General features: G+C 51.5%; 1 protein-coding gene across 3 annotated transcripts in view; it reads left to right on the forward strand.

Moving 5' to 3' along the window:
- Positions 1-12,931, forward strand: part of MYT1L (myelin transcription factor 1-like) — a 557,824-nt gene extending 544,893 nt beyond the window's left edge. For 2 of the 3 annotated variants that reach the window (XM_011989525.1, XM_011989526.1), the window contains exons 23-25: positions 2,599-2,702; positions 11,192-11,335; positions 11,648-12,931. In XM_011989525.1, coding sequence (XP_011844915.1) covers positions 2,599-2,702; positions 11,192-11,335; positions 11,648-11,788 — 389 coding nt within the window. In that variant the 3' untranslated portion in view covers positions 11,789-12,931. The remainder of the gene's footprint in view (positions 1-2,598; positions 2,703-11,191; positions 11,336-11,647) is intronic. The other variant, XM_011989527.1, reaches the window with a different exon arrangement.
- The last annotated feature ends 7 nt before the right edge of the window (positions 12,932-12,938 follow it).

The following is a 12,938-nucleotide window of genomic DNA, read 5'->3' on the forward strand; positions in this document are numbered from 1 at the left end:
TCCCAGCACTTTGGGAGGCTAAGGCAGGCAGATCACCTGAGGTCAGGAGTTCGAGACCAGCCTGGCCAACATGGTGAAACCCCATCTCTACTAAAAATACCAAAAATTAGCCAGGTGTAGTGGCAGGCGCCTGTAATCCCAGCTACTCAGGAGGCTGAGACAGGAGAATCGCTTGAATCCAAGAGGTGGAGGCCGAGGTCACGCCATTGCACTCCAGCCTGGGTAACAAGAGCAAACTCCATCTCAAAACAAACAAACAACAACAACAACAACAAAATTCTAGTTTCAGCCTAACCATCCACAAAGTGAGGCTCAGCTCAGAGGCCCCAGCAAACCCAGGGACTGCTTCCTGGGCCAGTCACTGCCCTGCTGCAGGGGAAAGGGAAATTCCCACCCAAGCCAGAGCTCTCCTCTCCCTGAGGGGACTTCACACGTGCCTGGGGGCTCGTAGGCTGTCCCAGGGATGTGGCTGTGGACAGCTCTGCAGAATTAGTTTGCAGGCCCTCCTCTTCCACATTCCCTCATCCTCCAGAATCTTACGGGCCGGGAAAGCCTCTGTGACCTGCCGGTTCTTCCTGGCACCGTTTCCCCGTCTCCCTTCCCCCCTCACAAAGGAATGGCATGCTGTGTGGAGCCACAGTGGGCAGCCGCAGGACTGAGACATTCCCAGGCTCCCACAAAGGGCTGGTGGTGACCACTTGGGCCTGAGGGTGGTCCCCCAAGACAGAGCAGAGCTATGGAAGTAATATCCACCCATCCATCACTCCCAGAACAAAATTAGAGATGAAAGGTTGTCATGGGACCCGTGTCAAGACTTTTGTTTGGATTTAAAATGACACTGACTTCTGTCAGAACAGTTGACCTGATCTGGCAGATCAATTAGATAACCAAGCCTGACAGGCCAGTTACTTTGACACTTCTCATAAATTCTTGAAACTAAACACACCGGTCCAAGGTTTTTGATAGAAACATATTGAAAGGCCTCTGCAAGATGCGATTCCTAGGAACATGCTTGAGAAATTTGCCCGTGACGGCTGTAGAGGGTGGAAGCGTCACCAGGTCCGGTGTTCTGAGGGCCTCCTTCACACGGAGGGGTTCTAAAGGCATTTGGATGCTTGCAGTTTAACAGAAGCTTGTGGGGAATGCTTCTTAAATGATACATTCATTCATAATTTAGTTGCTTTAAGAATTGGGATTTTTTTGCATTGGGTATTTTTATCTTGGGGGTATTATTTTTTTTTTTTTTTCATTTCACTAAAAGCAGCATCTAAGGCCCAATCCCACTGGTCGTCACTTTCTCTTACTCTCATCTTTCTGATGTCTCGGTAGAGAGGAGCCTCCACCTCTGTCCTGCTGACGTCAGCAGGGGTTTGGGGTGCTTTCAGGCCTCAGACTCTGGTTGACTGCACCCCTTCTTCCCTTCTGTCTGCAAAGCTTGAAAACAGCATCTACCCACTGGGAGCCTCCTAGGCCTGGATGCATTTCCATTAGTTTTGAGTAAAGATCCATTGTGGTGCTGTAGGACCAATGAGAACAGCAATCTCAAATCCTGAGTTTTCTAGGGTGATTGCGTTTGCCAAACTCCTGCTCTCCTTCTGTGTACACCCAATTGTGTGAGGTCAAGCGGTCACAAATAGAGAGGAATCTCCATCTCTTTGGCGTTGGCAGTGTAATGTTGCCAGTAACCAGACACAGCCGGTCAGGGAAGCAGATGTCCAGAATGTCCTTTGTAAATACGGGCATCTGGGCCCTGTGCCCAGCTATGCCAGGACTGATCCATGTGCCCCGTGGACCTCAGCAGGGCAGCTGTCACCCATCAGGGACACTCAGATGGTCAGGTACACACCTGGCTGAGGTCGTCATTCTGGCAGAGTTTACAAATTGGGAATTCTGTTAGTTAATACATATTTTTTTAATCATTCAGAATGAGATTTTTTTATTCGCTAAATGTCGAATATTCAGAGAGCCCTTTTGTGGCCGTCTCCCTCTAGCCAGTCCGCATGTCCCTCTCCCACTTCCCACAGCTTCCTGTTGCTGGATGAGGTGAGGTCATCCTCAGCATTTGCTGGACTGCATTTGTGGTTACACGTCTGTTGCCCATTTTCCGACCCAGAGCCTAAGCTGAGTGAAGGCAGGGAGGGCCTGGCCTTGTCGGTGAATGTGCCTGCAGAGCCTGGCCCCAAGCCTCGGGTGTTTGCAGAATGTCTGATGCAGAGAGCGAGTTGGGAGAGAGAACAAAAGCAGGAGAAAATAGGCCAGGCTCAGCAAATCAGCACCCAGGACCAGGTGGTTTCTGCCTCGTGTCCCAGGGGTATATCTAAGACCCAGGTTAACTGTCCCAGGGAGCTCGACCCTCAGAGTGCCCGGGAGTCTCCTGTGTGTCTCGATTGTTTTTGTGGGGGGACTTAGCTGGGGAAGGGGCAGTGGTAGGGAACAGAAAGACTCAAGATTGTGATGATTTTTTCCTTTCTAATTCAAGAGTCTATTTTCCAAGCAAATTCAATTACAAATGTAAAAGGAACAAAGAAAACTCCCAAAATTTTAACTCTAATATTTTTGTGTATAATAGTTTTAACATACTAATATTCATTATTACAGGTATAGAAAATGATGAAGAAATCAAACAGTTAGATGAAGAAATCAAGGAGCTAAATGAATCCAATTCCCAGATGGAAGCCGATATGATTAAACTCAGAACTCAGGTAACAGTTTTTGAAGCCCTCAATTTTAGCTCTAACACATGCTATTATACCAGAGATACATGGCATGAAATCGGCTTTTAGGAGAGCTGTCGTTTCCACTTTCTTTGCTCTTTTACTTCCTTTATTTTTCCACCTTATGATGTTGATCTTCCACGGACACCATTCCATGGCCGTGTTCGCTGGAGCAGGGGCCATGGTTCTCTCGTTTTCAGTCTGCACCCGTGTCTGTGTTTTTTAATAAAGCGCATTTGTGAATAGGCATTTTCAGAGGATCACCTGTTCCTGCAAACAATGAGGGTTTTCCTTCCAAGATACTTCAGGTCCTTGTGTTATTTAATCATTGTATTAAATGGATAGCGGCAGCCGAGGTTCCCAGAATTTAAAACAAGGAGTGCCTGCCACATAGGACTCCTGGGTGTCTGGGGTTTGGGGAAGCAGCCCCAGTGACTTGCGGCTGCAGAGCCTGGGGTTGGGAAGAGAGAGCAGTGGCAGCTGGCAGAGCAGCTGTGGTCACCTAACCCCCTCCGTGCCCACAAGCAGCCCACAGGATAAACATCCTCAGCCTCATCTTAAACATACAGCTTCTAAGACAGAGAGGCAGCTTCCTCAGCCAAGCCGAGGCCACAGAGGCCAGGCTGGACCCTGTCTGACCATGAACCTTGTGCCTGGCATCCCCACCTTGCTGCGTTAGGGTCCCAGTTGCCTAAGTACACTCTGGGAGTGGAATTTATTTGCTGACCACCCGACCCTCACATTGCCCACAGGGTGAGCCAAGGTGTCCTGTCTTCTTAGAAATGAGGTCTCCATTCCGGCCCCTCCCCGGCAGGCCGTGGTGTGATGAGGTTCTCAGAGGATGCTGACCAGCCTCCAGGAAGGTTACTCAGTTTGCTGGGAATGAGCCCGAGGACTGGATGGAAATGAGGATGGTGACACCACCGGCCACCCACGTGATGATGCTGTCCTCCTAACAAACTCTGAGGGGCTCCCTTATTATCCCCCCTCCGTAAATGAAGAGGCTGAGGCTGGGGAAGGTTGAGGGCCTTTCCCGTGCTCAGCGAGGTGTGGTCAATGGCTCTGTTCTGCTCAACAGGTGGTTTCCACCCACTGGACACAGCTTTCCCAAGGATGGAGACATCCTCTGGGGCTGGGGCCCCACCAAGCAACCGAAAGGGATTTCCAGGCCCCCCTGTGGGTACCAACGATGAGGCCAAGGGCGGGAACTCCCCACAAGGCCATGTGGCTGCTGCCTGGGCATTTCGATGCCAACCTATTTCCCCAGAGGGCATCACTGCCTTGATCTGACCAACCTGGTAGCCCCAGGGGCTGTGTTCAGGCCTTCCTAGAATCTTACATTGGCCTGGCTGGGGCTCACCCAACACAGGTTGGAATTTCCCTTAAGACTTACCTGAATGTTGGGCTTGGGGAATAGAGTAACAGCCTGTGGCATTTCTCAGCCCCGGGACCAGCCGAGGTCATGGAGGCGGCATCTTGGACTGTATAGGAGACTCCATGGCTCCCGGAGCACCCACGAGCTGCTGGTTCTGGGAGAGAGTAGGAGGTGACCTAGTCAGCAAAGATTGTTGAACTGGGACAGATCAATTCACCCTTGAGTATTACTCCGTTCTCACACTGCTAATAAATAACCTGAGACTGGGTAGTTTACAGAGGAAGTGGGTTTAATGGACTCACAGTTGTATTCTGTTTATGAGGGCGACAAGCCGAAAATCTTAATTTATTTCCTCCTTTGAATGGCACCTCTCGGGGCACTCTCTGATGAGGCAGAATGTCCTTGTCTGTCCAGGGTGTTGAGTCCATGGTCTACTGGGGCAACCCAATTCCAACAGGATGCCCTTCAGGAAGCAGGTTCTTCCCACTTTCCAAAACCCCTCCCTCCCTCCGCGGTGAAGGCCTGCTGCTCTGCGGCCGTCCATGAGGGACGGACGGCAGCTCTGACGCCAGCTGTGGATGAAGCACTGGGGCTGGGGCTCAGCCGAGGGCTGAGTAGGCTTAGAGGTCATGCCGCCTGGGTCTGAGCTCTAGGAAACAACGCATGTGCCTGCGCAGGCTGCTTAGAGCACTCTCTGCACCTGCACGGGCGTGGCCTCCCCCTCAGGAAGCACTCAGGTTTGTGTCCCTTCTCACTGGTTCCTTTGTGCCTTTCTTTATCTCTGAGATGAGTAGTTGCTCCTAACAGCATGTATTTGGACCCAATGTCAAAAATGAATGTGTAGAGTTCACATGTATTCTCACTGACTCGGCTGATGAGAGAGGTGACTTCCCAGATGTGCCCAGGGATGGACCTTCCTCTATTCTAGAAGAGACAAGAATGTGCTGAGCCAGAGTCCCCCAGCTCTGCAGCTCTCAGCGTCGGATGATGAGCTCCAGTCCACAAGTTGTTTTGTGAGCACCAGGCCTGAGCTCAGAGACAGGCAGCTGCTGACACAGGCAGCTTAGAGCCTGATACTCCTTAAACGGGTTAGACCTGGGGCAAAACTTAACCAGAAAACAATGTGCGCCCACAGCCAGGAGCCCTCCTTGCTGTCTGTGCCTCGGCCACTGCCCGGGGAGTATGGAGGAGGAACATGGGGCAGGCCAGCTCTCCAGGGCATACAGCAGCCCTGCCTGACGGCCTTGGCCTCCCTGCAGCAGCCTTCACGCCCTTTGCATTTTCCTTTAGAAGGTCTGGACTTTCCCATGCCTCTCAGGCCCTCACACCCTCAGGGAGCATGGCCAGGAAGGGGAACAGGCCCAGATTCCGTGTTTTCTTGTCCACTCTGACCCAAGAGAAAGGCAGACTTCTCCCACTGCCCCATGACATGTTCAAGACACACTGACACGGGGATGCAGGCCTGTGCACAGAGCCCATGCCAGAGATGACACAGGGCTGCAGGCCTGTCCCCAGCCCAAGCCATGAGATAGATGAGAAGTGGATGCCACGGCCCGATGTTCTCTCTGCAATGGGGACAGAGGGAAGAACGGTAGAGTCAGTGCTCAGGCCGGCAGCCCGGTGATGAGGGCCCTGCACAGGGAGGGGTCTAGATTTTAATCTGGTAAAGAACAGATCCAAGAGAAGGAGAAAGGAGACTCCGTCCAAACCTTTAAATTTCACGCCTGTGCTGGACGGGGGAGACCCGCGCCTGGGCCGGATAAGGGGGAGACCCCCGCGCCTGTGCCCGATGGAAGGAGACCCCCGTGCCTGTGCCGGATAAGGGGGAGGCCGCCCCTGCCACCCTCTGCGGAAGGGGTTTTGTGACGTCTCAAGCCCAGGAGTGCTCTTACTAAAAGTTGGAAAGGTTTTTTTCACTGTTCAGTTGTAAGAATTCAGATTAGGACAAACGCAATTTTATTTCATTGAGAAGATGAGTTTTCCAATTTGGAATGTGTTTAAACACTATTTGGGGTCCAATTAGTGCGACCAAATACAATTCCTGTGTGGCTGAAAAGTCCGTTCTTACCCTTGGCGGCTTGAAGAGTGGGTCTCAGGGCTTCACCCCACACAAGCGCAGTCAGAAGTCCCGACAGCGGCCGGCGTGGTGGCTCCCGCCTGGAATCCCAGCGCTTTGGGAGGCCGAGGCGGGCGGATCACGAGGTCAGGAGATCGAGACCATCCTGGCCAACAGGGTGAAACCCCGTCTCTACTAAAAATACAAAAAAAAAAAAAAAATTAGTTGGGCGAGGTGGCGGCGCCTGTAGTCCCAGCTGCTCGGAAGGCTGAGGCAGGAGAATGGCGTGACCCCGGTCAGGCTTCCTCCCGGGGTGGCCCAGCACCAGCAGAACGGCCGAGGTGTCTGTGGGATCTGCTGTTTCCCCAACTCCATTCAACTGGATTCAGTGTGGCCTCAGCTTCAGGGGCTGGGGCACCCACGCCGGGCACACCCACGCCTTGGTTCTGGACTCCAAGATTCCCAGACACATCTCATCCGATTCATCTCAGTCCACACCAGACCCCGGAGCAGAGACCAGAAAAGCTTGCCCTGGCCCCAGGGGACGCCCAGAAGTTGCTTGTTACCAGACTCCGGAAGAAAAGAAGACGGCCACTGAGGAAGAGAGAGCAGGGGATTCAAGTGCTGGGCGCGGCCCGGGCAAGCAGCGTTTGTGTGAACTACATGAGTGCTGAGGGCCTGAGTTCGAGACCCCACCGTGGGGGACTGGAGCAAGGAGACCGAGGAGAGATGGTGGGAGTCCTGCAGACACGGGAGGTGGAGAAGGGAAAGGAGCACTCCCGGCACAGGAAACAGCAGGAGCAGGAGGAGGATGGCTCGGAGCTGGCTGGGAGGCTGGGATGTTGTCCCCCGTGGCTCAAACAGTGCAGGCATTTGTCAGGGAGGTGGGGGTGGGGGTATTTGAGTATAAAAGGGAGCTCGTGTTTTCAGGCCAGGCTATTCTCACAAGAAACCCCCCAGCTCCTGGTGCGAGGGCCCAGATGGACCAGTGTGAACAGCCCTGTGAAGCTTGACTTCTTCTAAGGTTGGCAGCTCAGTTAATCCCACAGCCTGCACCACTTTCAGATGATGGCTGTTCTCCCTGGGGCTAAGCCTCTCTGTGGTCCAGCCTCCCTGGTCAGCACCGGCATGGGCAGGAGCCTGTCCTCCCTGCACGAGGACACTTTCCTTGGGGTTACGCCCTTCCACCGCCCCACTGCTAATGCCTTGCGATTCCCACCCATTTTACTCTTCTTCTGGAAATGTTTTCTAAACACATCACGCCATCCAGGTACTTCGTCTAGACCAGGTATTGGCAAACATTTTCTATAAAGGACCAGATGGCAAATATTTTAGGCTTCTGGGCCACGCAGTTGTGTTGCAGTGTGACAGCCTCACAACACGTGTGTGAGTGTTTCAACACAGCGTCACATGGTTCTACAGTTGGAACTTAATAGCTCTTCTATGTCACAAAATGCTGTTATTCTTTTGTTTTTTTCTTACCACTAAAAACCGCAAATGCCATTCTTAGCTCAGTCTTAGCTTTCAATGTCAGGCCCTGGGCTAGATTTGACCTTTTTTCTCTGCTCCAGATGTGGTCAGAGGCTGCACAGTCTAAGAAATGCTGAGGTCCAGAAGGACAGAGGGTGTGGACAAGTCTGTAAAAATGCGGGTTTGGACCTAGACTGGCCATCAGGCTGCTGCTGACGCGGGCACTTTCTTGGGAAGATCCGGGAATGCACTGCTTCCTAGCAGCCTGAAAACCTTTTGGTGTTTCTTAAAACAATCAAAAACAGAACCCACCGTTGTCAGAGGGCTCCCCGCTTTACCACAGGCGACTCGATGTTTCTGGAAATGCAGACTCAGATTCGCCAGTGCACATCGCTGACGATGGCAGAGGTGGCCGGCCCAGCTCCCAGCCAGGCCCCCAGACCCACTCGCGACACAGGCCCCTCCCCGTGTAAGCACCTGTGATCAGGGACGCCTTCCGAGTGCCAGGAACCACGTACCGTGGCTGCTGTGGGTTGGATTTGTAAGAGAGACACCGGTCTCTGTGGCCCTCCCCAGCCTGCTCAGCCCCATCCTCAGAGGAGGCCTGGTGTATGAGGGGCTGGGCGGAGCCCCTGCATCACCTTGCTCGGCAGCGCTGTCTCCCATGACACCACAGCGTGCTGGCCAGCTCCAAGACGTTCTGAGAGGGCTCTCCTTTACTCTGGGCCCCTAAGACTGGGTCAGAGGCCCCAGGAATAACAAATGTTTTCTCACTGCAAACATGCCTCACATCTCAGTGTGAGTGTATGTTGCGGGCAAGGAGCATTACTCCCATTTTCCAGAAAAAGAGTCCACAGTTTGCCTGGCTAGGATAGTAAGGAACGGGCAACAGTGACCCTGAGACACAGCTTCTTGCCACCCTGGAGGAAGGCCTAGGCAAGCAAACGTGTCCCGTGCGAGAAGCCCGGGGCCCTGTGTGTGTGGGCTGGAGATGCAGGAGATTCAGGGGCCGGGGGGTGTGCTTGAGGGAGGTAAGGCTGTGAGACCTGGCAGATACCCATCAGTTCTGGCTTTGGGTCTCCAGGCATCCCCTCTGACCTTGGACTGGGCTCGCCACACAGCCTGGTTCAGGAGATGATCATTTTGGCCAGGGCTTTGATGGGATGTTTGTTCAAACTGCATATTTTGTTCCACTGCTCAGTGGATTCAACATAATGAGATTTGTTCCATTTTGAGAAAATCAAAGCATTTATAAGCACGGGAGCCCCCCCCCCCACCCCAGCCACAGACCCAGGTAACATGGGAAGGAACAGCCTAACTCCTGAGTCTCGCAGCGATTCCTGAGCACAGGAACGTGTCTCTGCCTCTGCAGAAGGGGCTAGACTTTCCAGCAGGGAACATAGGTTGAAGGAGGAATGGATCTAAAATGTGTCCCCATGAATTTTGCTGGGGACGACGAGACAGGGTGCTACCCCTGCCTTGGGCACCCCACAGGCTGCTTCTCTGCTAAGCCGGGGGAGCAGCTGGACTTCCCTTTACTCTGAGCCCCAAAGACCAGGTCAGAGGCCCCAGGAATAACAAATGTCTTCTCACTGCAAACACACCGCACCTGCCAGTGTGAGTTCGTAATGCAAGGAGCATTATGCCCATTTTCCAGAAAAAGAGCCCACAGTTTGCCCGGCTAGGATAAGAAGGAATAGCCAGAAGCACCTCTGAGACACTCAACCAGAGGTGAGCTGGGCTGGGCTCATCCAGGAGGGCCCGCTGAGGGCCGGCAATGGGGAGGCCTCCGCAGGGTTCCCTGAGCACAGACAAGGGGCTGAGGGGCCTGGAGCAGCGGCCATCTAGGAAAGCCACCGGGTGCACAGGGCAGGAGCCGCCGTCTGCTCAGGGAGGTGCCCATCCTGCTGCTGGCCTTCCCCCTGCGTGGGCCCTTTAACAACCTCGGGACCTGGGCAGTGGCGCCTCACCCGAGATTAGATTCCATCATAGAAAACCTACGTCTCTTTACACTGACATCATCTCTAGTGAGGTCCCAGCCACAGCTGCCACCAGCCATGAGTGCAGGTACGTGGCCGCCCAGGAAGGGTTACAGAACGCTCTGGAAGACGAGCACGAGGCACGCAGCCCTTCGGGGCCCACCCAGGAGTCGTGGGAGGGCAGGCATCCACTCCTGAGCCTGCAAGGGGGCGGCTGGGAGGGGAACATTAATTTGATAAATAATCCCAAGGAACACAAATGAGAAGGTCACCAAGGACGTGCATGGAAACAAAGCTGTGTGATTTCGGTGGGTTCTCCACAGGGCACCATCCCTGCAGGAATGGTGGGGGCTGCGATTCCTTCCAAGGAGAAGGCCCGCCCTCCCCACTTCATCCTGGAGGGCGTCTCCAAAGGGCACCAGTTTTCTAACAGAAGGTCTGTGCCTGAGGCTGGTGGGAGAACCCGGGATTTGACCCAGTACAGCCAAGGGAGGGCCAGAACATAGGAGAAGACAGGACCAAGACGGAGAGGAGGAGACTCTCATGAGAGGACTTGGGAATGACACGTCGGGGAAGGAGCGGAGAGGAGCGGGTAGACCAGGCCAGCCCTGGACTCTGCGGGTCGGCTCGGTCTTCCAGGGAGAAGCCCCAGATCACGCACGGCAGAGGCAGCCCTGGGTGGCCGAGGCAGACACCCCCACGGACAGGGCAGCTCCCTGCCTGCTGCGTGCGAAGTTAGTCCTGTGCCGTTATAGGCAGAGGCCCTGACCTTGACCTTGATGATACTTAAATTATCTCTGGAATATGCAAGGAAGGGTCCGCGGTGGGCCTTTTTCCTTAGAGAAATGCAGGAAGACCACCCTGTGGGCACAGTGCCAGCCCGGTGCCATCTGAAGAGATAGTGACACCCCCACACAGAAATGAGCATTGGAGGACTTAGCTGTGGCAGAATTTGATTCAGGCTAGAAAGGAGAAGTGTTCGCATCAAGTCAGTAAAACACTAAGCCCCCACACACTGCAGTCCCATCAGGCCAGCTGAGAGAACAGGATGGCACAAGGAAACAGTCCCACTTCCCCAGTTGTCAAGTGCAGTGAATCCAAAGCATAGACAGCAGGTCCTTAAACGGCAATGCTCACCACTGAGACCTTTTTCTTTCTTTCTTTCTTTCTTTTTTTTTTTTTTTTTTTTTGTGAGACGGAATCTTGCTCTGTCACCCAGGCCGGAGTGCAATGGTGTGATCTCAGCTCACTGCAACCTCCGCCTCTCTGGTTCAAGCTGTTCTCATGTCTTAGTCTCCCAAGTAGCTGGGATTACAGACGCCCGCCACCACGCCCGGCTAATTTTTGTATTTTTAGTAGAGACAGGGTTTCACCATGTTGGCCAGGCTGATCTCAAATTCCTGACCTCAAGTGATCTGCCTGTCTTGGCCTCCCAAAGTGCTGGGATTCCAGGCGTGAGCCACAGCACCCGGCCCGAAGGCTTTCTCCTTCAGCGAGAGGCCCCTTCTTGGCACCCAGTAGGCTGTGGCCCCCGGCAACGGCCACGGGCTTCTAGGTCCTCCTGGTGTTACATGTCACACGCACTTGTGCGTTTCAGATTACCACGATGGAGAGCAACCTGAAGACCATCGAAGAGGAAAACAAAGTGATTGAGCAGCAGAACGAGTCCCTCCTCCACGAGCTGGCGAACCTGAGCCAGTCTCTGATCCACAGTCTGGCCAACATTCAGCTGCCGCACATGGTAAGTGACTGAGCGCGCAAGGCAGGAATGTGGAGTCCTCACAGCGCACAGCCTAAAGTAGATGCCGTTTTTGTTGTTATTTTCATGGTTCTTCAGCCTTTGGCAAATGTTTGTGGTTACCACCCCGAAACCATACCGTTAACTGCTAGAAACATGGGCGGGGCTGACCCCATAAACTTAAGTGTGCTCTGAGCCGGCCTTTGAAATAGTATAAAACCAAGGGCACTATGCTATGATACTATTTTATGCTTTTGTAAATATACTATTAAGAAAATAAAAGTTGTATATGAACTACTATTTAATATCTCGTAGGATCCAATCAATGAACAAAATTTTGATGCTTACGTGACTACTTTGACGGAAATGTATACAAATCAAGATCGTTATCAGAGTCCAGAAAATAAAGCCCTACTGGAAAATATAAAGCAGGCTGTGAGAGGAATTCAGGTCTGAACAGCTGCTGTAGTGATGAAACTCTTGCTTAAAAAGGATGCCTCTTGTTTTTTGCTGCTGTAACTTACCAGAAAGTGTTCTATATTTATTTCTGTTTGAAACAGTGTTATGCTTACAAGACTTCATAATGATTTTATGTCTTGCTTTAAAGATAGTACCTGCAGAATAGTTTTTGAATACACCCACATTTTGTACGTTTCCATGTAAGCTGATATAGTGTTCTGCCATGTAATGTTTATAGCTGCTGATGTATGCACATTTGGGGGTATATCTATTTCTGAAGAGGTAAGCTGATCAAAATAAATAGAGTGTAAATTCTTTTTAATGCTTTAGTGATTAAATGTTTTAGTATTTTGAACTGAAATGGACACACACACACACACACACACACAGAGCTTTGAATGACCATGTTGTGGCCAAGCAGCCGCTTTTTAGACGTTATCATTTTGCCTCATGTTGGAGGACTTTATGGAATTTAAGAAATACATTTTGTGTGCATATTGTTTCATAGCAAGAATTGGTTGCAAAAATGCTTTATTTTTGAACAATGCTTGGAAATATTATGTGACTTTTTTGTTTGTTTGTTTTAGGAGGATGGTGTATGGTGGGGGCAATAAATGAGGTTTTTTGCATTCCAAGGAAATGGCATATGGATTAACTGTAAGAAATGAAATAAGTAATTTATTGTAAGACAACATCAAGCCATGGAAACTTGGCAGAAGATTCAAAGCAGCTTAAACAGCACTTTTAAATTAACTCCTAAGCATTACATGGTGTGACTATGGAAACTCCAGTTAAGACAGGATCTTATCAGAGGTGGACAACGTGAAGATTTCCTTTTCCATTTTCAATAAACTTTGGAACAACCTTCTCGTATCTCCCCTAGAGTTTCGTGCCCCTCTGAACTGTCTGTTGTTGCAATGTAGTTTATCAACAGAATTTGTGTGTTTTCGATTTAAGCTAAAAGATAATTTAAGAACATTTATTTCCCCTTTTCACTTTAAAAAATTATGATTTTCCTATTATTGTTATGAACCTTCTTATTTTACATTTGAGGGATAAAGGCAAATGATTTGTGAGTCTTCTAGTGACCGGACCGAGTTTTCTGCTGGATCTGGTGGGAAGGCAGCTCGGTCAAGTTTCTCTCCTG

This window comes from Mandrillus leucophaeus, unplaced genomic scaffold, assembly GCF_000951045.1.
Source record: "Mandrillus leucophaeus isolate KB7577 unplaced genomic scaffold, Mleu.le_1.0 Scaffold355, whole genome shotgun sequence".
Classification (NCBI taxonomy): domain Eukaryota; kingdom Metazoa; phylum Chordata; class Mammalia; order Primates; family Cercopithecidae; genus Mandrillus; species Mandrillus leucophaeus.